Source organism: Loxodonta africana, chromosome 19 (genome assembly GCF_030014295.1).
Source record: "Loxodonta africana isolate mLoxAfr1 chromosome 19, mLoxAfr1.hap2, whole genome shotgun sequence".
Lineage (NCBI taxonomy): Eukaryota > Metazoa > Chordata > Mammalia > Proboscidea > Elephantidae > Loxodonta > Loxodonta africana.
In genome coordinates, this window is record NC_087360.1 from 70155063 (window position 1) to 70180511 (window position 25449).

Consider the following 25449-nt stretch of genomic DNA (forward strand, 5'->3'; position numbering starts at 1 on the left):
AGTCCTTTGGACATGGGGTCACTGCACCTGAGAAGTTCGTCAACCAGGGGAAGATTGCGGGCAAGGATCTTCCTCCAGAGCCAACGGAGAGAGAAAGCCTTCTGGAGACAATGCCCTGAATTTGGATTTGTAACCTACTAGGATGTGAGACAAAAATCCTGACAACTGGACCAATGAGCAACATCATGATAAGCGGAGAAAAGATTGAAGTTGTCAAGGATTTCATTTTACTTGGATCCACAAGCAACAGCCATGGAAGCAGCGGTCAAGAAATCAAAAGACACATTGCATTGGGTAAATCTGCTGCAAAAGACCTCTTTAAAGTGTTGAAAAGCAAAGATGTCACCTTGAAGACTAAGGTGCGCCTGACCTGAGCAATGGTATTTTCAATCGCATCATATGCATGTGAAAGCTGGACAATGAATAATAAAGATGGAAGAAGAATTGACGCCTTTGAATTGTGGTGTTGGCGAAGAATATTGAATATACCATGGACTGCCAAAAGAACGAACAAATCTGTCTTGGAAGAAGTACAACCAGAATGCTCCTTAGAAGCAAGGATGGAGAGACTGCGTCTTACATACTTTGGACATGTTGTCAGGAGGAATCAGTCCCTGGAGAAGGACATCATGCTTGGCAGAGTTCAGGGTCAGCGGAAAAGAGGAAGACCCTCAGTGAGGTGGATTGACACAGTGGCTGCAACAATGAGCTCAAGCAATAACAACAATTGTAAGGATGGCTTAGGACCAGGCAGTGTTTCATTCTGTAGTGCGTGGGGTTGCTATGAGTCGGAACAGACTCCACGGCACCTAACAACAACGACAACAAGACTGTGAGAAAATAAATTTCTCTTTGTTAAAGCTGTCCACTTGTGGTATTTCTGTTATGGCAGCACTAGATGACTAAGACAGAGGTGGAGCTTAATTCCCTTCCTCTTGTGTGTAGATTGGCTTTAGTGACTTGCTCCAAAGAATAGACTACAGAAAGGGAAAAATAGTAGCTTCATTTGGCAGAGAAAGGTGGCAAACACCGCCTTAAACAAGTGATCAAGATTAACATAACCAGTGATAAGTCATGTTGATACCATGAACCTCCTCATATGACGTGATGAGAAAGGCACTTTATCTCTAAGGTAATCTTTCCTAAAACCCAAAACTCTAGTCAAATCATGAGAAAACATCAGGCAAACTCAAACTGAGGGATATTCTACAAAATACCTGGCCAGTGCTCTACAAAAATGTTAAGGCCATGAAAAACAAAGGAGAGAAATTATCACAGATTGGAAGAGACTAAGAAGACACGATAACTATATGTGATATGGTGTCCTGGATTGAATCCTGGAACAGAAAAATGACATTAATGGAAAAACTAGTGAAATCTGAATAAAGTCTATAGTTTATTTAGCAGTATTGTGTCAAAGTTAATTTCTTAGTTATGTCTAATGTACTATGATTATGTAAGATATTAACATTAGGGGAAGCTTGGCAAACGGTATTCGGGAACTCTCTGTACTATATAACTTTTCCATAAATTGAAAATTATTCCAAAATACTTAAAAATTCATCTTGAAAAGAATTTTTTATGATTAAGGTTGAAAATTAACTGAAAAATCATCGCAGTGATTATATTTTGGCACAACCTAACTGCTTTGGTCGTTATTTTGTTCAGAGCAATTTTTTTTCCCCAGTTTCATAAAAGAGAATTTATATAAACCTAAACTTAAAACTTAATTCATGTTGTGATATAATGATCTCTAACAGTTTCCTTCAAAGTGGTATATCAACTAGAAAACTTTGTGCTGCTGATAACAGAAAACTCAACTTCAAACTGGCTTAAACAATAAAGAATTTCATTATTGATTACAGTATTATAACATCACCTGACAAGCAGGCTGGAGATGGCACAGCTCTGCCTCCACTTGTATTTGATTTTCTTGGCTCTGTCCCCTTCTTGGAGCCCTGGTGGTGCAGTGGTTAAGAACTACGGTGCTAACCAAAAGATTGGCAGTTCGAATCCCCCAGCCATTTCTTGGAAATCTTATGGGGGCAGTTCTACTCTGTCCTATAGGGTTGGAATTGAATCGATAGCAGCGGGGTTCTTTTGATCCCCTTCTTGCATCGGCTTCACCCTCAGACTAGTAGTAACGTGGCTGAGGCAGTTTTAGGTCTTATATTCAATCATGGCAACATCTTCCTCTACCTCTTTATCTTAGCAGCAAGAAGCCCCCCCTCTACCCCCACACCCATGACACTTCCCTCTCACATCTCATTGGCCAGTACAGGTCACAAACCTTCTCCTAAACTAATCCCTGGGAAGGGGAGTGGGATTACTCTTGACTGGTTTAAGCTAACCAGGATCTACACCTGGAGCTGTAGATGGGATCATCTCCACTGTGTCATATGGGAAAATGGGTGGACACATGAAAATAACTGGGCTCTTCAAGAAAAGAAGGAGAAAAATAGCTTTTGTGTACAAATGTACCTATAATTTCCTTGTCATACAATAGTGGTAGTGATACCAAAAACCAAACCCAGTGCCGTCGAGTCGATTCCGACTCATAGTGACCCTATAGGACAGAGTAGAACTGCCCCGTAGAGTTTCTAAGGAGCGCCTGGCGGATCTGAACTGCCAACCCTTTGGTTAGCAGCCATAGCATTTAACTGCTACGCCACCAGGGTTTCCGCGTTAGTGATAGTACATGCATTTCAGGGCAAAGATGAACTACCTGCTTAGAAAATCCATACCAAACCCATTGCCATGGAGTCAATTCCAACTGCCACATAGGGCTTTCAAGGAGCAGCTGGCGGATTTGAACTGCCAACCTTTTGGTTTGCAGCCATAGCTCTTAACCACTGCACCACCAGGGCTCCTAGAGCTACCATAAAAAAAAACCATATAGACCCAGCAATTCCACTTCTAGTTATATACCTACGAGAAATGAAGACAAAAGTTCACACAAAAACTTGTACAAAAATGGTCATGGCAACATTTTTCATAAGAGCAAAAAAGGAAAACAAGCCAAATATTCAATGAGTGAATAAACAGGAAGTGAAGTATATCCAGATAGGAAAGAAACTGTTCCAGGTTTAATAAATATTAAAGTCTAATATATTAGCCTTTAATATAGGTCAGATTCCTAAGGATAATAAAACTTTTCAAGAGCACCCATTTGTTAGCCAAAAGGGAAAAATCTATCCTGTTTATTGGTGTCCTCTTGTGATAACACGCAGCGGTTTACAGTGGGGATTGTAAAGCTTTGAGGTTAATGTATCTGAGGGTCATTTACCCTTATTAATGGTTGGATTGCATGCTAAGAATTGGCCACTGAAATGATAACAGCGGGGTAAAAAAAACCAGTTACCTTCCAGTCGATTCCAACTCATAATGACCCTATAAGACAAAGTAGAACTGCCCATAAGGTTTCCAAGGAGCGCCTGGTGGATCTGAACTGTCGACCTTTTGCTTAGCAGCCAAACACTATCACTGTACGACCAGGGCCCCAACAGTGGGGCACGGGCATGGAGGTAGAAGTGTTTCCTCATACCCCCTAAATGCCTAAAATGTAATACTTTTTAATAACAACTTAAAGCACACACATACAACTTACCACAATTAATAATAATAAACAGACCCAGTTTAGAGTTTTGGATGGAATGACCTGGAACCTCAAAGGCTACTTCTTTGGGTAATTTTTTTTTTTTAATATAATTTCATTTATTTTGTTGCTGTTGTTGAGAACATGCACAGCAAAACATACGCCAATTCAACAGTGTCTACATATACCAGGTAGTGACACTGATTACCTTATTCAAGTTGTGTAACCATTCCCACCCTCCTTTTCTGAGTTGTTCTTCCCTCATTAACATAAATTCATTGCCCCCTAAGGTTCCATTCTAATCTTTCTAGTTGCTGTTGTCACTTTGATCCCATATAGATAATTCTTAAAAGAGCGTAATGCTCCAGGCAGACATTTTTTTTTTTTTACTAATTTTTTATTTTTATTGTTCGGTTTGGTTTTAAGGACTTCAGGGAGTATTTTTGGTTTAAGGTTTAAAGATTATCTCATGGGTAATTCTTAATGAATTCAGTGGGAAGACTAAACAATTCTTTTGAAAATTTTCCTATTGTTTTATCTCATGCAGATTAAGAGCTTTAAGAAAGGTAAATTCCCATCAGTTCCTAATTCTTTTAGGAGGCCCATTGAATTATACAGCCTCTATCTTAAAAGGTTTAACAAGTGTTCCGAAAAGACAGTATAGCATAGTGGTCAAGATCATGAACTCTGGAGCCAAAATGCCACTTAGCTAGCTGAGTGACCTTGAACAAGTTACTTAACCTCGCTGTGCCTAACTGTATTTTACACATCTGCAGCAATGGGCTCAAGCGTAACAATTGTGAGGATGGCGCAGGACTGGGCAGTGTTCCGTTCTGTTGTACGTAGGGTCGCTATGAGTCAGAATCAACTCGACAGTATCTAACAAGTACATAGTAAGGAGCCCTGGTGGCACAGTGGTTAAAGTGCTTGGCTGCTAACTGAAAGGCTGGTGGTCCAAACCCACCAGCTGCTCCGCAGGAGAAAGACATGGCTGTCTGCTTTCGTAGAGATTATAGCATTGGAAATCCTGCGAGGCAGTTCTACTCTGTCCTACAGGGTCACTATGAGTCAGAATTGACTCTATGGCAGTAGGTTTGGGTAGTATGTAGTAAGCTCTATACAACTGTTTTAAAAATGCAGTTTAAAAAATGTTAGTGACTTTACTAAAATACATATTTTAGAATGGTTCTTGTATTATTTTCAATATTCTTATCCTTCAAGGTTTTCACCACCTTGTGTTTGTCATATTGTGGTGGCTTGTGTGTTACTGTGGTGCTAGAAGCTATGCCACCAGTATTATCAAATACCAGCAGGGTCACCCATGGTGGACAGATTTCAGCAGAGCTTCCAGACTAAGACGGATTAGGAAGAAAGACCTGTCAATGTAATTCTGAAAATTAGCCAATGAAAACCCTACACATCACAACAGAATGTTGTCCAACTCACTTGCTTTGGACACGTCGTCAGGAGGGGTCAATCACTGGAGGTGGACATCATATTTGGCGAAGTAGAGGGCCAGCAAGGGAGATCCTTGGTGAGATTGTCACACTCGCTGCAAGGATAGACTCAAACACACCCGTGACAGTGAGGATGATGCAGGACCAGGCAACATTTCATTCTCCTGTACATAAAATCGTCAGGAGCTGGAGCTGGCTAGACAACATCTATCTATCTACCAAGGTTTTCATCAATAATAAGTACTATTAAACCTAGACAAGTTAAACTGATGCTTAATAAAATTTATGTTATGTTTAGGGACAAAGAATCTAAATTTCTAAGAAGTTTACAGGTTATAAAATGAAGACATTTGATAATGTCACACGTCACACCAATTAATAAACAGCAGTCCTTCCCAAAGCCATCTCCTGTACAGAGTGGGGAGACCCCCTAGGACATGCCAACAGTGGAGGAACCCAGCTATACACGGATTGTGTATCTGGTGGTGGTTTTAAAATATAAACATGAATTCTTAGATGTGCCTCCCTTTAAAAGGTGGAGACCAGTTCCCCTCCCCTTGAGTGTGGGATGGACTTAAGTGGCTCCTTTCTAACAAATGAATGAAGAGGACTTGACTGTGTGCAACTCTAGAGACTAGGTCATAAAAAGCACTGTGGCCTATTACCTCTGTTTCTTGGAGCACTAATTTTAGGGAAAGCCAGCCACCATCCCGTGGACACTCAGGCTGTCCTGTGGAAAGGCTCACGTGGGGAGGCTGCGGCCTCCTGCCAACGGCCATGTGAGGTGGTCATCTGGGAAGCAGATGCTATAGCCTGGTCTTCAGATGACTGCGGCTCTGGCCAGCTGCTCACTGCCACCTCACAAGAAGCACCGAGCCAGAACCACCAGCTAAGCCACTTCCAGATTCCTGACCCAGCAGATTTGCCCAATGCAACATGTCGTTTGATTTCTTGACTGCTGCTTCCATGGGCATTGATTGTAGATCCATATAAAATGAAATCCTTAACAACTTTAATCTTTTCTCTGTATATCACAATGTTGCTTATTGGTCTAGTTGTGTGGATTTTTGTTTTATGTTGAGGTGTAATCCATACAGAAGGCTTTTTTGATGCCTTTGAATTATGACATTGGCAAAAAGTATTGAATGTACCAAGGACTGCCAGAAGAACAAACAAATCTGTCTTGGAAGAAGTACAGCCAGAATGCTCCTTAGAAGCAAGGATGGCAAGACTTCATCTCACGTATTTCGGACATGTTATCAGGAGGGACCAGTCCCTGGAAAAAGTCATCATGTTTGGTAAAGTAGAAAAAAAAATAGAGGGTCAGCAAAAAATGGGAAGACTCTCAGTGAGATGGACTGACACAGTGGCTGCAACGATGGGCTCAAACATAGTAACGATTATGAGGATGGTGCAGGACCAGGCAGTGTTTCACTCTGCTGTACACGGGGTTGCTATGAGTCGGAACTGACACAACGGCGCCTAATTAAGTATGCCAAAACTAATTTCATATATTTCTGAATATATTAAAATCCCTTTTCTTTTCATTGCCATCCGAAACCCAGGAATATCACTCAATTGAAGGTCATTTACTTGTCATGTTAGTCAGACATCATTCTTTTGGAATATCTAATGTACTGAATATGTCTTTCCCTGATTACTTTTACTTTACCAAAAAGAAAAATAATGTTTTCCTGGAAATGAAACAAAGTCCAAACAAATTCGATAGCTGCTGATATTTCACCAGAAGTTTTAAACACCTCCAAATCCACAAGAGGTAAACACATTAGTTTTATTACAGCTAGTACATAATAAAAATTAAGACAGCTATTTTAGGAAAATTAATGCAAGTAGAAAAACTGATTAAAGTTTGCTCGCTAAAACTCCTGTCATCAGCACTTTTATTTAGTTTAGAATAGGTTGGAATATAAATACATAACAATATGTCCTTACTTATCATGGGCAGTCTTTTACATAACAAAAATTTGTGGTCAACATTTTGTACGACAAAAGAAAAATAAATCTGTAAATTATCAGAAAAGGAGCAGATGCAACAATATAGGAAAATAATACATTTTATATAAATTATAAAGGACAGTTACAATGAAAATACATTACTTTCCCCTCTAGCTCAATCTTAGAAAATAAAGTCAATGCGTATTATCCTGTGAGCTGCTAAGACTGATAGACACTATGGGCTTTCAGAAGACTGTGGTCAGAGATGAAACGTTATCTTGGTGTCACACGTTGTTTTTAGTTCTTAACTGGAGTTGAGCTTCCTTTCGTTGTCTTCTTTAAGTGGTGGTAGTTTGGCAAGATTTTCATCAGGAAATCCAGCTGTAGTGTCTGGGGCTAAAAAAGTAGGACAGTTAGGAAATTAACTAGCAGGAAGCAAAGCCAAGAGTACTAGGTAGAAATGCTTATTTCTAGGTCATGGAACTATAGGAGATTTTCACATATTTTTGCTTACCTGCTTTATTTGTTTTTATTTTTACAATAAACATGTATTAGTTTGGTAATTAGAAAAAGTCATACGATTTTATACATAAAAATAACGTGTAATATGGACACTGATTGTATATAGAAATCAGTTTTCAACCTTGCCTTCCTAGATTTCACCGTGGTCCCTAAAAAGAAGACCACGTAAGTAAAATGACCAAGTACATCGCTTCCCACGTTACCGACCCAGCCACACAGCTGCAATACCCTCAGCTGATTGTCACTGGTCATATACTAGCATCGCTTGAGTTTCTCTGACTGTAAAACTCATTTGGGGCACTTGTGAAAAATACGGGTTCCTAGGCCCCTTCCTTAGACACTATGACTTCGTAATTCCACTGCAAATATATCCCAATGTTAGGGCTGTTTCACTGATGCTTTATTTTAATTGTTAGCGTTTCAAAATTGTGGACTTACTGCCCCTCTTAAAACAATTACGTGCTATTTTAGGACAACCGGCAGCCCTAGAAGAACTCTTTTTAAAGAGAGGGTCTGGTACCTGTGGTCGCTCAGTCTGCACTCGCCGAAGGCAGCCTGCACCGTAGATCACAGTATTCTCAGGGATGACCTCAAAAGTATTCAGGCTGCAACAGGCGCCAATGATACAGCCGCTCGTCAATACGACGTTTCTGCCCACGTACGCTGCACGCAAAATATACAGACAGAATTGCCATTTCAGAAATCAAGTGATTAGAATGCTGGTTTTTTCCTAAGATGATTTAGGTATAAAAATGCAAACTGGCGTAAAAAAGAAAGAAAGAAAATACTTCAGCTGAGCATCTGTAGAGCGCTGAGGTAGTCAGCACGAGCTATAGTTAGACGCACTCGGAACAGAGCTCTGCAGCTAACTAGCTGTGTGACCTTGGGGAAGTTCCTGTAAATTCTGAGCTCGAGTTTATCTATAAAAGGGAGAGATCACCCTACTTCTCAGTTTGCTGCAAGGAATAAACGAGATAATAAATGTAAGGAGTGAGCACAGATTTGACTCATAGTAAGCATATAATGAAAAAAAAAAAAGACAATGATAATAATCGGAAATCCAAGTAAAAATAAAAACCATTAAGTAGGTTAACAAAAAGTCTAGTTTTATTATTTAAAAAAAAGCAGCACTTTCATGCCAATCAGGCTCCAGGAAGGTAAGTCACTATTCTGCATGAAAGAAGTACTGTCGTTCAGGGCCTGTCTGGACCCTCGTAGGACAGAGTGCCTGGCACTGCTCCCCAGCGGCGGTGGTGATTCCATGACCCTCTGCCTGGCCCCATTTATGATAAGTAGCTTACACTGGTTTCTCATTGGCTAGGGTAAAGGAATCCTGACAGTGGAGAAAGCAAGCTGCCAGAGAAGCTGACTCTTCTTTAACACTATGATAACGCTAACTAACGAAACTATCACAGACACTAGTATTTAGCAGGAACCTTCTTCTTTATGGTTTCATCCAGTCTTGATTTAAATGTACACAGCTGGTCTCTTAATGTATTAACCACATGACCAGATAACCACATAACCAGATGAAGAATCAATCAGGCAAATAATGAGTCTCACAGCTACCTTAATCCCCTTCCAACCACACCTTCCAAGCATCCCACCTTGCCACAGATTTTACATAGCTGTTGTCCCAGGACCCCACAAAGGGAAAGGAGATAATTACGTGTCACAATGAAACTCTGAGCATAATTTACCTTTTGATTCGATAACATTATTATCTCCCATTTTCATGGCTTGAGAATCTGTAAGCCAGAGTTAAGTAAATACTGTAAATCTTCCCCCTACTAACACAGTATATCCTTATACAGCACTGGGTCGGGGGCAGGGGGGCGGGAAAGGGTGTGCAGGCTTGCCCTTGCCAGAACTCTTCGCTCTCGACAAACTGAAAGCAAAGTTTTAATCTTTAAACAAAAACTTCTCTGAGAGTGAATAAATAACTTATTGTTTTTTAAAGAAATGAGTACCTTGCAAGCAGTCAAGAATCAAATGGTCTATTGGATTGGGCAAATCTGCTGCAAGACTTCTTTAAAATGTTAAAAAACAAAGATGTCACTTTGAAGACTAAGGTGCTCTTGACCCAAACCATGGTATTTCCAATCGCCTCACGTGCATGAGAAAGCAAATACTGAAGACTGAAGAAGAACCGGTGCATGGGAATTATGGTGCTGGCGGAGAAAGCTGAATCTACCATGGACTGCCGGGAGAGCGAACAAATCCGTCTCGGAAGAACTACAGCCAGAACGCTGCTTAGAAGTGAGGACAGCAAGACTTCATCTCATGTACTTTGGACATGTTATCAGAAGGGACAAGTCCCTGGAGGAGGGCATCATGCTCGGTGAGAAGAGGGTCAGCAAAAAAGGAGGAAGACCCCGAAACTGACACAGTGGCTGCAACAATGGCCTCAAACCAGGCAACGATTGTGCGGACGGCGCGGGAGCAGGCAGTGTTTGGCTCAGTTGTATACAGGATTGCTGTGAGTCAGAACCAACTCGGTGGCACCTGACAACAACATACTCCAATTCTATAGGAGTAACACATTTTCACAATTGTTTTGAGAAATTAAAACTATCGCTCACCCAATTACTTAAAGATAACACTACCAACGATTTGATATAGCTTTAAAGTTAAAAATATATATTTATGTATATATGAATACATATATATATATTTTCCTAAATATAACTGGAAACTCTGGTGGTGTAGAGGTTAAGGGCTATGGCTGCTAATCAAAAAGGTGGCGGTTTGAATCCACCAGGCACTCCCTGGAAACTCTATGGGGCAGTTCTACTCTGCCCTGGGCTGCTATGGGTGAGAATCGACTCAACGGCAGTGGGTTTGGTTTTTGTTTTTATATAACTAGAAACCAACCTGTATGAAAATAAAAGTTTTACAGCTTATTTTATTGAGTTTGCTTAAATTTGCAAGCATTTTTCCATGCCATTAAAAACTTTTAAAAACATAATTTTTAATGACTGCTTAGCGATCCTGGTGGTCCATTTTATGCTTGTAGCTTAATTTATTTAAATATTTTGCTATCGTTGAACATTTAGATTTTTTTCTCCAAAATTTTTCTATTATAAACTGATGCTTTAATGACGCCATGAAAGGATTTTACTGTCTTCCTAAAGTACAAAGGACTGGTGACACTCTGGGAGGAAAAACAAAGAATGCAGCCTTTTCATTCCATCCCACCTGCCACTTCCTTGTATCAGACAACTCACTGTCTACCTAAGACTGTACAGGAAGCAAGCTGACAAAGCCACGGTTCTGCCATCAGGAAGGAGGCCAAGATTACTCTCTTTCTGTGTCTACTGCTGCTCAGCCATTGGTACCTGCCAATGAGTTGTCTTACCAGCAATAGCAAGATAGTACCTTCAAATCACTGAGCTAAAGGTGTGTGTGTGTGTGTCTGAAAACGCCATTCTTCATTTACTCTACTGGGTTATTCACTGGAACAGAAGGGTTTTTTGTTTTTTTTTTTTAATATTGTAAACAAGTCTTTTCAAAGACCTGGATTGTCTAGTCCTAAAAAGGTAATTATTTAGAGAGAGAAATTATGACACTTTCTATACGGGGAGAGCTGTAACTGACAGGCAGCTGGGAAGGATTTATCTTAACATAAAGGATACAACAGCCAACTTCAAACACATTATTGGTGCCAATGATCATTGGTTTGGGTTCTGTGTCTTCAGCGTCAGGGGTGATATTATCGGGGTGACTGTAAAAAAAACAGACAAATTCTCAAAAAGTCAGTAACACAATAAGCCATTCTCTTTCCACTTTAGAATTCGGGTAATTCTCCAGAAATTTTATCTTAAAATATATAACTATGTAAATTATTATCTTAATCCAAACGAATCCTTTATTCTCTATGCTGAAGAAGACTCAATTCTGAGTTTAAAAAGAGTTAATGAAATGCAGGGAAGTCAAAGGAGTGTGAAGAAGGACAGTCTTTTTCGTTTATTTTTTAGATTCAAAGTCCAGAGAGCCTTCTCCAGGACAATGTAAAAAAGGTGCTGGCTATGACTTTCAGCCTGTTAAACTGAAATCAAAATCAGCCCAAACTGAAAACATTCCCATCCTTAATTCTGATTCAAAGTTATAGAACGAAAACAGATATTGACACAAAACAATTATTTTATGCTGTTGGGTAGCTGAGGAGTCCCTGGGTGGCGCAAACGGTTAAGCACTCGACTGCTGGCTGCAAGGGTGGCGATTCAAAGGCAGCAGAGGCACCTCAGAGGGGAGACCTGATAATCTGCTTCCAAAAGGTCGCCACCTTGGAAGCTCTAGCGAGCAGCACCACTCTGCACACACGGGTCTCCAGGAGTCAGGATCGACTTGATGGCAACTAGTAGCAATTAGGTAGTTACAGTTGAAGTTTTCAGAACATAAAAAGTTTGTGGTCTAAGAGGAGGAAGCTATTTTAAGATGGTGGTTCATCTCTGACAGCCGAGTTACGGCAGAATTATAGCTGTTAGCTAGCTCACACTAAAGGTACCAGATATATTTTAAAAAGAAACTGCTTAATATTGTAAGAAACTCCCCGATTCTGAGTGAGCATTAAGACAAACCAATCTCTTTATCATAGTTAAATATTCTTCTAAGGCCCTTCTTACAAATTCCATACATTGTTGCTATAAATTAGGTGTAAGCTTGAATTTCTTGCCCAATTTTTATCTAGAAAGCCTTACAAATGCTTATGAAATTTTCATAGCTATTACAGTCTAGTTCATTAAGATCATGTACATGTTCTAATATTTTGTTGATTTATCTTTAAAAGTTTAAAAATTATCTCCAGGATCCCAAATTTTTACAATATAAATCTGGGTATTAGTCTTGTAAAACACATGAAAATATATAGTAGCATTCAGTTCATGGGTCTGGACATGGGCAATAACTTTTCAACCAAGACCAAGAGACTCAACTAAAAAGCACTCTGCAACGTGGCCAGCACAGCACTTGGGCGTTGGAAGTACTCAGTAAATGAGTGATTAATGAATGGATGCGGCAGTGACGCGTAAGGGAAAAATTACGAGACCAAGATTTAGAGAGTCTAGGTGGCCACCAATAAGCCATCTCACCCTGGACAAGTCTCTCTGGTGTTTGGTTTCCTCATTCACTGATCACTTATTTTGAAAAAGATCCTTAGTGTTTCTCTAGCACTAAAAATCGTGGGCCTTCCAGATATTGGCTATAAAAAGTTCTTCTAGATAGCTGACATTAACAAAAACATTATCTGTGGTACTTAGTTCAGAGTATCTGAGGAGTCTTACTCACGCATTTATGATAAGGGCCTGTTCTTCTATTAGGTTGCCTTCACCAATCACTATCGGCCCGGCTTCTGCAATGATCCGTGCTTTAGGGTGGATCACTGTCCTGGGTCCTGTTAAAAATATCATGAAAAGAAATTATTTGTAAAGGCTATGTTTCCAAAATGAAGGTGAGAGGTGATTGAGGGTGGGTGAGGCTGTTGGGAAGAACATTTTCTAAACATGTGCCAGGGACCACGCTAGGCACCTTACAAATGTTACCTCCTCGGTTGTTATAATTTCGAAAAAACCCACTGCTGTCAAGTCGATTCTGACTCATAGCAGCCCTATAGGACAGAGTAGAACTGCCCCACAGAGACATGGAGCAGCTGATTTGAACTGCTGACCTTTTGTTTAGTAGCCGACCTTTTGGTTAGCAGCTGTAGCTATTAACCACTATGACACCAGGGCTCCAATTAGTACCAAATCTCAAGCCAAGGGGAGTGGAAGCAGCAGAGGCTGCGGAGCCAGAAAACTCTGGCTCATCTCCATTTTGAAGCCTCTGTCATCTCAGCTGTGAAATGGGGGTGCTGACAACAGCAGTTGTGCAGGACTGTTGTAAGGGTTAGATGAGACAATGTCTGTAGACGCAGTATCGGCCATGTAGCTCGCAATAACAATTCCCTTCCTTTCCTTCATAGAATCGACTCGACGGCACTGGGTTGGGTTTCCTTCATAAAGGTAACAATCTTTGCTTGTAATGTGGTGCTTTCTTGTTCAATATGCCACAGGCTGAGCCTTTTTATGAAGTGATTAGGAGAAAATCAGGGCAGGATGGGAGCCAGAAAATATGGCACCTAACTTTAGCTTTGCACTTTGTTAATCTCCCTATTATAAGCCTACCCGCTGGAAGCAGGCAGAGCTTTTGTTGTCTGGTCTAGGATATGATTTTAACCAGTTCAAGGTTGAAAAGGTTAAAGCGAGGCAGTGGGAGGAGCCACATGTGATCAGTGGAATCTAACACTCACATAGGGAGGCCTAAGGCAATGCCTCATCTCCAAACTAAGGGAGCAGGAAGAAGTCTTACCACACCAACGCTGGGTCAGGGCAGTGAGGCAGAGGCACAGCACCCCCAAATCAGGACACATACCTGGAATGGTAACACACTCCCTCCCCCTATTTTAGTTACCCACCAGGCCTAGCGTTTTTTCAATCACGAAACCACTGACAAGAAAACATATCCTCCTTGTAGCCTCTCTTTCCAACCCCTCTGTTCCCCCCCAGGACCAAGGCTATTTTTATTGGTAAACAGTGAAGAGGAGGTAACTGACTCTGGAATAAGGGAGGGTGGGCAAAAGTGTCGGGGGAAGGTGGGAAGGGGGTTAGGAAGATGACATTGTCCATGAAATTCAGCATTCAATTGTACAAATTGTTATTCGATAATCTATATATTGCATACTTATTAAGAGCTAACAAATAACTTTATTGTAATATACAAAACCACTCATTCTGTCTGAAAAACAGAAGAAAAGGGACTGTTATACTCCTCTACTCAGGTATCAGGGTAATACCTGCTTGTAATCAGGGGAGAAAATTCCCAACCTTCTTGTAGGGCAGTAAGGAGATTAAGGTATTTCTGATAACGAGCTTCAAAATTCTGAGACAGGAGGAAGAGATGGTATCTGAGATAGAGAGGAGACCCTTTGCCACTGCTGGGTAAGTAGCCGCAGGCACCAGATACTGTCCTCATCCTTGAGCCAATGCTTTTGACAAGCAAGGACATGTAAGAAGTTACTTGAGGATGGGTTAACAAGAGTATCGCTGGGATCGATGGATTTCTTCAAAAGTTCCTCTAAAGTGTAACTTTGGAAACAGTTCATAATTCCATTTCCTTTTCAAAATTTATATAATACGTGTTTGTTATAGAAAACTAAAACATTCAAATAAACACACATTTTAAAAATTAAAACAACCTTAAATCTCATGTCTTCTTGCACAATATTTAAAAATAATGCCTGCTGTGTTTTAACCCTGGTGGCACAGTAGTTAAGAGCTATGGCCGCTAACCAAAAGGCTAGCAGTTCGAATCCACAGGCACTCCTCGGAAACCCTATGGGGCAGTTCCACTCTGTCCTGTAGGGTCGCTATGAGTCAGAATTGACTCGACAGCAATGGGTAGTAGTAGCAGTGTTTCAGCCAGGTGTTTTATTATTGTTATTATATTTTTATCATTATTAATAAGCCTGTTGCCATCAAGTTGATTCTGACTCATGGTGATCCCATGTGTTATGGAGTAGAACTGCTCCATAGGGTTTTCTTGGCTGTAACCTTTACAGAAACACATTGCTAGGCCTTTCTTTCATGGTGCCACTGGGTGGGTTCGAACCACCAACCTTTAGGTTAGTAAAGCCATTGCCATTGAGTCGATTCCAGTTCGTAGTGACCCTGTAGGACAGAGTATAACTGCCCCACAGTTTCCAAGGAGCACCAGGTGGATTCAAACTGCTGACCTTTTGGTTAGCTGGCATAGCTCTTAACCACTGCGCCACCAGGGTTTCCTTAGGTTAGTAGTAGAGTGCAAACCCCTATCATCATTAATAAGTTATTTAATAACTGGAAAGCTCACGGTTTTAAATCTGAGGCCCTTGTCCTGGGAGGTAAAACACACCAGCAGCTTAGTCTAGACCTGTGACCAAGACACCATCTCCACCTGGTGGCAGCACTGCCAAACTACAGACCCTGGCGTTTCAAGGACAAAACAACTTAAAAGGTGCAACCAACAACTTTGAGGAGCCCTGGTGGGCAGTGGTTAAGAGCTATAGCAAGCTACCACTGCTAACTAAAAGGTCGGCAGTTCAAATCCATTAGCCGCTCCTTGGAAACCCTATAGGGCAGTTCTACTCTGGCGTATAGGATCACTATGAGTCAGAATTGACTCCATAGCAACGGGTTTGGTTTTTTTTGGTTATCAACTTTGAGTTGTGAAGTAACAGCAAATGTCACAGGCAGTAATAGTTCCCTAAGCCTCTCGTAGGTCTTTTTAGGGGGCACAGAATAGAGAGGTTAGCATATGTACTTCAAGGTAAGTGACTGCTAAGATTTCGATTTGGTGAACTTTTAAACCGATGTTCAGACTGAGGTGGGTGATTCATGTAACTCAGCTTTGTCTCTGCCACGGTTTTCTGCTGGAGGTCGGGCAGCAGAGGGCCCGGCCGTTGGAACACTACTCCAAATCGCAGGTGCTGACCGTGAAGCTTTTCTGTAAGCAATAAACACTTTTGCCTAGATTGGCTCTGAATTCAGACCAAATTTAAGGGTCTTGAGGTTAAAGCACTTTAAAAATAACAATCTGTCATCATGGAGAGTTTTTTTTTTTTAAACCTGTTATGAACCTTCTTGGAGCTCTTTCTGGCAGAGTAGTTTGTATATTTTCTTACCAAATGTACTGAAACCCTATTTGGCTTATCTCCTTATTTGGATAAATGTGCCTGGGGTTGGGGCTGCCTTACTGGCTCATGAATTATTTTTCTAAATGGTTCGCTGGCCTTGGTGCAATGCAGCCAGAAAGACATTCCTTGCGTCAAATTTCAATTTCCCTCATTTGGTAAAGGGTGCTTTTCCTATCTATCTTTGCCACAGAAAGCAATCTTTGTGTACGTTTTCACGTGTCAATAAATAATTCAAAAAGCCACAAGCTCTCTTTGGAAAATTAAAACAATTTCCTTACCTGTAAGCTGAAGTACCTGTAAGAGCTGCTTCTATATACCATGAATACCTCAAGCCAAAGCCACTGTTTAGCCTTACTGAAAAAGAGCTCTACAAGAAAAGGGAGGCTTGGGCTCTGTATTAAAAACTCTAATGGAAAGACAGAATAAGTGGGACAAAGTGCTTCCATCACAAAGTTTTTTCACGGGCCCAGCTCTCCCCTCACATTATGGCGTCCCAAGCAAGCCCCATCCTAAACCAAGAGTCTGCCTTTCTTTTATCTTATCACGGGGCCATGGGACTGCGCTTAGAGGTGCCTTCCTGAAATGCTCTTCAGCTTTCAAAAGAAAGATTTACAGACATTATTCATGGCCCATGAATCAAGATAGCCTAATTAAAAACAGGCTCGATACTACGAAACCTTATTTACTCAGATTATGATTAATGACTGAGCTGTTAGTTTTTGCATGGTTTCTTTCTGAGAGGTCTCTACTGGGGGCCTGGGGGACGTCAGACTCCAGCAGAGCCTCAAGTCCTGGGGTTCCTGGCTAAGAAAAGGACACTTCAAAGCTTCTGACTGACCAGCTTCTCCCCTAAACCAAATACCTGGCATTCTAGGAAAATGGAAGATCGGGCTTCAAGTTCTGCTACACTGAAAGACAGCAAAGGAAAAAACAATTTCTCTCCTAAATATTTCTGAAAGGAATAAACTGATAAAAATATGAACAACTAGGGGATGGAAAGCTACACGTAACATCCCGAAGAGCTATCAGTTAAACTACACTTAAGCGTATTGCTACTTAACCCAGAAAACAGAACTTCCTAAGTAACCAGATCCCCACACCCGAAGCGCTACAGAAGAAGATTTAAATTGATTATTCCAGGAACTTAAGAGAAAACAAAAACAGCAAAAGCCCTAAAATGAAAAATAAAATATGTTGGGGGGAGTGAGTTTTAATCAGATAAGTTATTGCCACTCTCTGCTTTGATTTAACTTTATATATGCCAGGAGCTAAAATTTCTAAAGAAAAATCAATTAACAATAGTCAAGGGATTAAAGATGTTTTAAACCAAATACAACAACGATAGAAATGATTATCTAAATACCAATTCTGGAAAACTCCATATGGATATATATAATGAAAAGTAAGAAGTACACAAAAAGGAAATGAGCTAAGAATTCCGGAAAAGAGAATGCTGGGTAATTATATCACTCTTCTGAATCTTTCCCTTAATTTTTAAAATTGACATGTTTCTGTAAAGTATTAGAGCAAATTTTCTTGTTTTAAAAAACTGGGTCAAAACATAAATATAACAAATATTAACTTAGGTCCAATCTGGAATAAACCTCAATTCATTATAGACTTAAAAAAATTACTTTCTATGCTGTAATCCATCACTGAAAACCTGTGTGGAACTCGCATTTTATATTTGAAGCATCAGAGCTGCATGCTATGGGTTAGTGGTGAGATATCAGGGAGAAAGCAGTCGTAAACACGTCGCTTCCTTACAGAACTTCCACACTTAGGGAAGGTAGGAGGGGAACAAGTATAAGGAAGGGGCAGGGGCATCCAGTAGTGAAAGCCAGAGGGAGAGAGAAAGTGAGCGCCTGGATCCCAAGCAGTAGCCAGCCCATCCTTTGTTTTCATGGCATCTAGAACAGCTTCTGTAGGTAACAGAACTTATTTCAAATCTGAATTGCACTCACACATACACATACACGTATACCTGTATGTGTACTTCTGCCTGTAAAGTAGATATATCTATACTGTCTACGTACCTATTATATAGTAGGGAGCCCTGGTTGCGCAATGGTTAAGAGTTCAGCTGTTAACCAAGAGGTTGGCAGTTTGAATCCAGCATCTGCTCCTTGGAAACCTTATGGGGCAGTTCTGCCCTGTCCTACAGGGTCACTATGAGTCAGCACTGACTTGACGGCAATGCGTGGGTTTTTTATCATTTAGTAGATACTGCATACTTATTCTTTAAAATGAGGGAGAACTAGAAATGCAAGGGAAAACTTACATCATTAACTCCATTATTTTAGAATTTATAGAATTATAGAATACCTTGTGTGCTATTATTCAGTTATTCCAAGAATCAGGATGGTATCATAAATATCAGAGCAAAAACAATGCAGAGGAGCATTGTGATAAACATAATTTCTCCCCATAAAACGTCTGCGAGCAGTTTAAGTGATACCAAAGATGACGAGTTAGCGCAGCACAACAAGGGAACAGGGTCATTTTCTAAACGTGGAGATTCTGTCAACGTAAACTAAGTAAATAAATCCAACCTGGTGAATTCCTAACAACGTTTCATAATCCTGGCCCAACCTTCACTGGTTTTATAAGACGTGATGCCTAAATTGGTTGGAGGCTCAGACTTACCAGGGAAAAAAAATCACATTACAGTTGTTTTTTCTATTAAAGAAACTGAGGATGCGGACGGGGCGTATTTTCTCTCTGAAAGTGTACCGGGCTCCCTGGAAGGTCTACTCTGGTGGCATGTAGGTGATACCTAGCTGCTGATAAGGACGGGCTCACGTTTATAAAGCTGCAGAGGCAGCACATCCAGTGAAAACATGTGTGAAAGAACTGAGGAAAATGTGAGTTTCGGGGACTTAATCATGTTCACATAAGCATGAACACATGTTGAATCATTTATTTGATCTAAATGTTGGACTTGACCTCTAGCAAGGTTGCCATGATAAGATTTAATGTGCTAAGAGCTAACATTTATTGCAGGCTTACTACGTGCTAGGTACTGGGCAATGACTTTCACAAACATTGAATCCTCCAACAAACCTTGGAGGTGGGTACTTCTGTTTTTCACGTGACGGAAACTGCTCATTGCCATTGATAGTCATTCTCTGCTTTTTCCTTGATTTCATTAGGGGCAGCAGTGTGCCCAGAAGACCACGTCCCAGCCACAACACACACAGAGAAGGGTTGTGAGGGACTTTCAGGAAAGTTGTTTGAAGGGCGCCGAGTTAACTGGGAGGTACACCCTTCTGCCTCCCCTTTCTCATCCAAGATGACTCTCGGTGCTCTAGCCAGCTCATCCTGGCCTGCAAGGCTGGAGCTTCAGAAGACGCAGCGAACAATCAACTGACCAGCCAGCCCTGAGCTGCTGACTTCTAGACATTTTTATGTAAGAGAAGACATCTCTGCATGGCTAAGCCACCACTACATGCAGCTGAACTGATCCTGATATATACAATTACACAGGGGGGAGAAAGGAAGGTTAAGGAGGTTAAGTAATAGTCCACGGTAACCCAGCAGGTGAGAAACAAGGATCCTAACTCAGGTCTGCCAGCCTCCGTGGTCCACTCGCTTAACGACTGTCCAATAGAATGTAGGCTCCACAAAGGCGGTACCTTTTTCTGCCGTGTTCACTGCTGTATCCCTAGCACTAGCACAGTGCCCAGCACACAGCAGACACACAACAGGTAACTCTTGACTAAATGGATGACTTTGTTATATTGTCTCATTAGCGTATCAGACAGGAGATTAAATATAGGCTCCATCACATTATATTCATTTAGAAATGTTAAAAAGTTATGGAGAAAATACATTGTTTTGTCAATATAATTAGGACATCATTGAAATAGACACAGAAGATAATACCTAATTGGAAAGCACTGCAATAAGTTAAACCACACCAATTCTTGAGAAACAACACTAATAAACTGTTTTCTTACCTATCGTTACATCTCCTTTGATTTCACTTTCTACGCACACAACTGCTCCAGGAGCAATCTTCACACTGTGGGAAGAGAAAGGTGACATTTATGATGGGTAACACCCTCGACTACTAACTGAAAGGTTAGAGGCTCAAATCCATCCAGAGGCACCTTGGAAGAAAGGCCTGGTGATCGCCTCCCCCCAAAATCAGCCATTGAAAACCCTATGGAGCACAGTTCTGCTCTGACACACATGGGGTTGCCATGAGTTGGAACTGACTCGAGGGCAACTAGTATAGACTAATACATAGTCATAAAAAAGAATTAATAATCCGTTTATGTAAAGATTTTGGAATGATCACCAAGCTATTGTGTTAATTAAAAATAGCAAGGCACAGGAAATGGACAGGATATAGCGTGTCGCTATTTTTGTAAAAAGCGGGGAAGGAATGTACAGTATATTTAAAATATTTAACAGCAAGCAAGGTAATACTAATTTAGAAATTAATGCAGATATGAAAAATCTACAAATGTTCCAGTTTATTCTTTCACTATACATACTATAAAACTGCTTATCGAGTGTTATATAATACAAACGGTTCAAAAGACTCTAAAAGTTTCTAAATCATTTGTTGATCATTTTTTATGTTCTGCTTTTTGACAGGGCTGTATCTAGATAAACGCTGCCCCTAGCTGGGTCATGAGCTAACAGGAGGAATTGTACTAAATGACTTCCCCATGAAGATGACAGTCACGTCTTTGGAGGCAAGTTTGTGGTGTAGCTCAAGGAAAAGCGGGCATGAAAAACATGAAAGAAAAATCGATAGTCATTAGGTAACTTGTTCTCATTGAGTAAAGACTTTTCTCAACAGCAACGATATTGCTGATGGTGTCAAATCCACTCTCAGCTTCTACGAAATAATGACAATACCATTTCAGGTATTTTTTTCTTTATAACTGATTTCGATTTCTAGTTCTCCACTGCTAATATCCAGAAATACAATAATTTTGTGTAGTGACTTTGTATCCTGCAACCTTGTTAAATCCACTTAGTTCACTTAGCTTGTTTGTTGATTCCATGTAAATAATCACGTCATCTGTGAATACAGCCATTTTTTATTTCTTCTTTTCCAATCTGTATGCCTGTTATTTTTCTGGCTAAGTCTTCCAGTATGATGTTAATTGGAGTGGTGAGAGGAGACATCCTTGCTTGTTCCCCACTCTTAGGGGAAACCAGTCTAGCTCCACAAGATTAAAAAACAAAAAACTCATGAAACTATCTTCTAAGTCATGAATTTTACATTTTAAATAAATTATTAAAACTGTAAATATCCATGTATGAAAATGCTTACTTATTTTTAATTGGACCAATCAGCTACATCATGATAAACAGAAAATATTTAAGTTGTCAAGGATTTCGTTCTATTTGGAGCCACAATCAACACCCTTGGAAGCAGTAGTCAAGAAATCACACAATGTATTGCATTGGGCAAATCTGCTGCAAAAGACCTCTGGAAAGTATTAAAAAACATTAAGATGTCACTTTGAGGACTAAGGTGCACCTGACTCAAGCCATGGTGTTTTCAATCACCTCATATGTATGTGAAAGCTGGACAATGAATAAGGAAGACCAAAGAAGAATTGATGCTTTGAATTACCGTGCTGATGAAGAATACTGAGTATTGCATGGACCGCCGGAAGAACGAACAAACCTGTCTTGGAAGAATGGCAGCCAGAATACTCCTGGAAGCGAGGATGTCAAGACTTTGTCTTACATACTTTGGACATGTTATCAGGATGTCCCCAGAGAGGGACATCATACTGCGTAAAGGCTCAGCAAAGAGAGGAAGACCCTCAAGGAGATGGATTAACACAATGGCTGCAATAATGGGCTCAAGCATAGCAACGATTGTGAGGATGGCACAGGAGTGGGCAGTGTTTTGTTCTGTTGTGCATAGGGTCACTAAGAGTCAGAATCGATTCAATAGCACCTAACGACAACTGAGTAGGAGAAGAAAGAAAAATTTTAGTAAGATGGAGCAGGATAACAAAGGAGAAAATCACCTGGTTCAAGTCTCTCGTTTTGTAAATGAGGAAAATGAACCTCAGAGACTAGACGTTTCTTGAAGCAAAGTTCATTCCTGGGGCATCACTGACATCAATCGTCCCATCATTCTGAATATTCTTCCTGAGATAACTGAAGGATACTGTTCTTGAATGTACCACCATTTGTAAATGCTATTTCTCTGGTTCTTTTCATTGAAAATGGGTTTGTGTGAGTTAAAATATGTAATAAATTAGTTTATATAAAATGTCTCTTGTTTTAGACCGTATTTCCCATTCCAATTTTCCATTCCCATATCCTCCTTCCTGTGATTTTGTACAAACTAGTATTACTTGACATTTAACTTGTTCTGGGCAAATGACGGTCGGAATGACACACAAGTGCCCCTTAAGTTTTATGCCCAAGAGAGAGGTCCCAGGTAGTGTTTCTGTCACAATCAGCACTCTTCTGGCTGAAGCAGAAAATAATCCGTTCACTACTAGAGCAACTAAAACGTGGTCCAAACATCGTGTAGGCTGCACTGCACCTCCGAGTGGTGCCGCGTTGGAAGGGTGTAGGCGGCTGGGATGGGAAGGCTAATTATTAAGATAAATCAGCAGCACCTTCATCTCTAGTATATATGACATACTTATAGACTACAGACTACCTGCCTAAATAGGAGAAAAACCTTATCTTTAATTCATGTCACCAGAAACAATGTGTTTTCTTTTTCAAAAACAGTAGAGGGTGCTCAACATTGCTGTTACTGAAAATGGTTTTACTAAGCATTTCTCTCATCCTTCCACGAATAGTACCCAGCAATGAAGACTGGGAAACCCTGGTGGTGTAGTGGTTAAGTGCTACGGCTGCTAACCAAGAGGTCGGCAGTTTGAATCCACCAGGCGCTCCTTGGAAACTCTATCGGGCAGTTCTACTCTGTCTTATAGGGTCGCTATGAGTCGGAATCGACTCGACGGCAGTGGGTTTAATGAAGACTGCTGGAGAAGCCACAATGCCTGTTCTCACATTTTTACAAAAGAGAATGTTTACATCCAGCATACTATTTGGAACAGGTGTAATCCCGGCGGCCTCTTTTTTGACAAACCAAACGAAACCCAAACCCACTGCTGTCCTGTCCATTCCCACTCAGAGCGACCCTACAGGACAGAGGGCTGCCCCTTAGGGTTCCCGAGGCTGTTCTCTTTAGGAAGCAGACCGTCACATCCTTCTCCCGCGGAGCGGCTGCTGGGCGATCAGTCACAGCCTTTACACCGACACGCGCGCCGCCCACTCCAGGCAGCAAGGCATCCGGGTGCGTCCAGCACTAACGTGGGTGCCTCCGAAAGCCAACCCAGAATCCCGCCGCACCGAGCGCAACAGGAAATGGGAGGCGCGCTCTCCGTCCGGGTCCCGGGAAGGGGGCGATGTCACCCTCCCCTCGCAGCCCCACCCGGACGACCCCACCTTCCGCGCAGGCGTGTTGCGGGGCGAGGGACGACGAGGTGGGAGTAAATCGGGGAACAAAAGGCGTCCTCCCGGCACCGCTTGCTCCCCCAGTCCCCGCGCCCCGCCTCCTCCCTCGGCGAACGTCAGGTCTGGGCTTCAGGTACCGTCAGACCGAGCGCCCGGAACAAGACACCGTCTCAGTGCCCGCCATGAGCGGCTAGGAACAGGTTCCACCCCAGCGGAGAGCTGGGAAGAGGCTCAGCGCAAGCAATAAACCTACCTCTTTTGAGTCTTCTCCGCCATGGTACCGCCTCGGTCTCCAATTGGAGCCGAGATCGACACAACCGCCTGGGTAAAGCGATGATCTCTACACGCGATTGGGGTGCCTGATGGGGTAGGGAGAGGGGCGGAGTCGATGGGGGCGGAGTCGGTGGGGGCGGAGTCGGGGCGGGGCCGGCGATGCGGCGGGGCGGAGTCGCGGGCGGTGAGGGTGGCTCCAGGTTCCCTGTGGCTGTTCTGTACGTGGATGCGCCCGGCTGTCCTAGGCGGCGCTGCCTGGTGTCGGGGACCTAGGGACTGTCCTCCAGTTGATTTTGGCGCTGTGGCTAAGTGCTACGGCTGCTAACCAAACGGTCGGCAGTTCGAATCCGCCAGGCGCTCCTTGGAAACTCTACGAGGCAGTTCTACTCTGCCCTATAGGGTCGCTATGAGTCGGAATCGACTCGACGGCACTGGGTTTGGTTTTTTGGTTTAGGAGTCAGTAGACTCGGACTTGAGACAGCAGTTTAGTCTAACCCAGCGCGCCTCATTATGACCTCACTTGACAGCAGCAGTTGATACTGTGACCGTCCCCGCAGGCGTTCCTCCCACCTCACCGGATGCTCCTTTTCTGCCTGCTTTCCGGCCACTATGTTTTAGGATTCCTCCTCCTCCTGTGCTCTCGGTCCTTTTCTCATTCCTTATGAGCTATTCCTTCCCTAGTTTAAGTGCCCTCTACCTGCTGGCATTCTCTGATTCTCTAGGTCTGTCCTCTTTGCCGAACTTCACACCTGATTGATAATTTGATTGCCTACTTGGCATCCTCACTTGGAAGCCTCAAAGTCTTATCGAACCTAAAACTTCCGAGCGGAACTTTCGATTTTCGCCACCCCTCCCCCTTCCACTCGTCCTTTGCTCTCCACCTCGCTAAAGGAATCTTCGATTAACCCAGCTGCTCAAGCCAAAATACTTTAGAGTCATCCTAGCTGGCCCTACCTCCGAAGCCTCATGCTTCCATGTAAGCATTTCCGCGTCTCCAGAATCTACTTTAATTCTCCATCTCTGCAGTTGTTTCTTTTCCTTATCCGCTACAGTAAGCCCGTGGTATTAAAAAATACCGAACCAGTTGTGCTGAGTCCACTCCCACTCATGGTGACCCCATGCGTGTCAGAGTAGAGCTTTGTTCCCTAAGGTTTTCAGTGGCTGATTTTTCAGAAGTAGATGGCAAAGGCCTTTTTTCTGAGGTGCATCTGGGTAGACTGGAAGCCTACATGTTTGGGACATGCTACACCTATAATTCTTTAATAAAAAGAGTTGTTTACATTTCTGTCTCTGAAGTAGATTGAGAGCTTCTTGAGGGATGGGACTATGTCTTATTTTCATCCTTATATTCCTAGCATTTATCACAGGGTCTGTCAAAATGGTAGCCCAATACTGCTCATAATTTTTTTTTCCCAGACATAACCATTATTAATATTCTGGTGCATTTCGGTCTTTTCTGTCTGCATATATATTTGCATACA

At 41.8% G+C, this 25449-nt stretch overlaps 1 protein-coding gene and 1 long non-coding RNA gene across 2 annotated transcripts; both read right to left on the reverse strand.

Annotated features, from left to right (window-relative positions):
• Window positions 1-3937: 3937 nt before the first annotated feature.
• On the reverse strand, window positions 3938-24076 carry DCTN6 (dynactin subunit 6). Its single transcript, XM_003412554.4, has 7 exons — window positions 23949-24076; window positions 20197-20261; window positions 12817-12922; window positions 11166-11254; window positions 9231-9278; window positions 8051-8193; window positions 3938-7404 (listed from the first exon to the last, which is right to left on the reverse strand). Exons 1-7 carry the CDS (start codon window positions 23969-23971, stop codon window positions 7306-7308), a joined length of 573 nt encoding a protein of 190 aa, XP_003412602.1. The 5' UTR covers window positions 23972-24076; the 3' UTR covers window positions 3938-7305.
• LOC135228259 (uncharacterized) lies at window positions 21344-23942 on the reverse strand. Its single transcript, XR_010318657.1, has 2 exons — window positions 21531-23942; window positions 21344-21416 (listed from the first exon to the last, which is right to left on the reverse strand). It is a non-coding gene; the product is annotated as an uncharacterized LOC135228259 (long non-coding RNA).
• Window positions 24077-25449: the final 1373 nt, after the last annotated feature.

Excerpts from the sequence above, each read along its gene's own strand:
- DCTN6 (XM_003412554.4), bottom strand. The coding sequence starts at position 23,971 with ATGGCGGAGAAGACTCAAAAGAG. Across the intron at positions 12,923-20,196 it reads CAAAGGAGATGTAACGATAG|GACCCAGGACAGTGATCCAC; the intron begins GTAAGAAAACAG and ends TATTTTTAACAG. Across the intron at positions 11,255-12,816 it reads CAGGCCCTTATCATAAATGC|TCACCCCGATAATATCACCC; the intron begins GTGAGTAAGACT and ends TTTTTTTTACAG.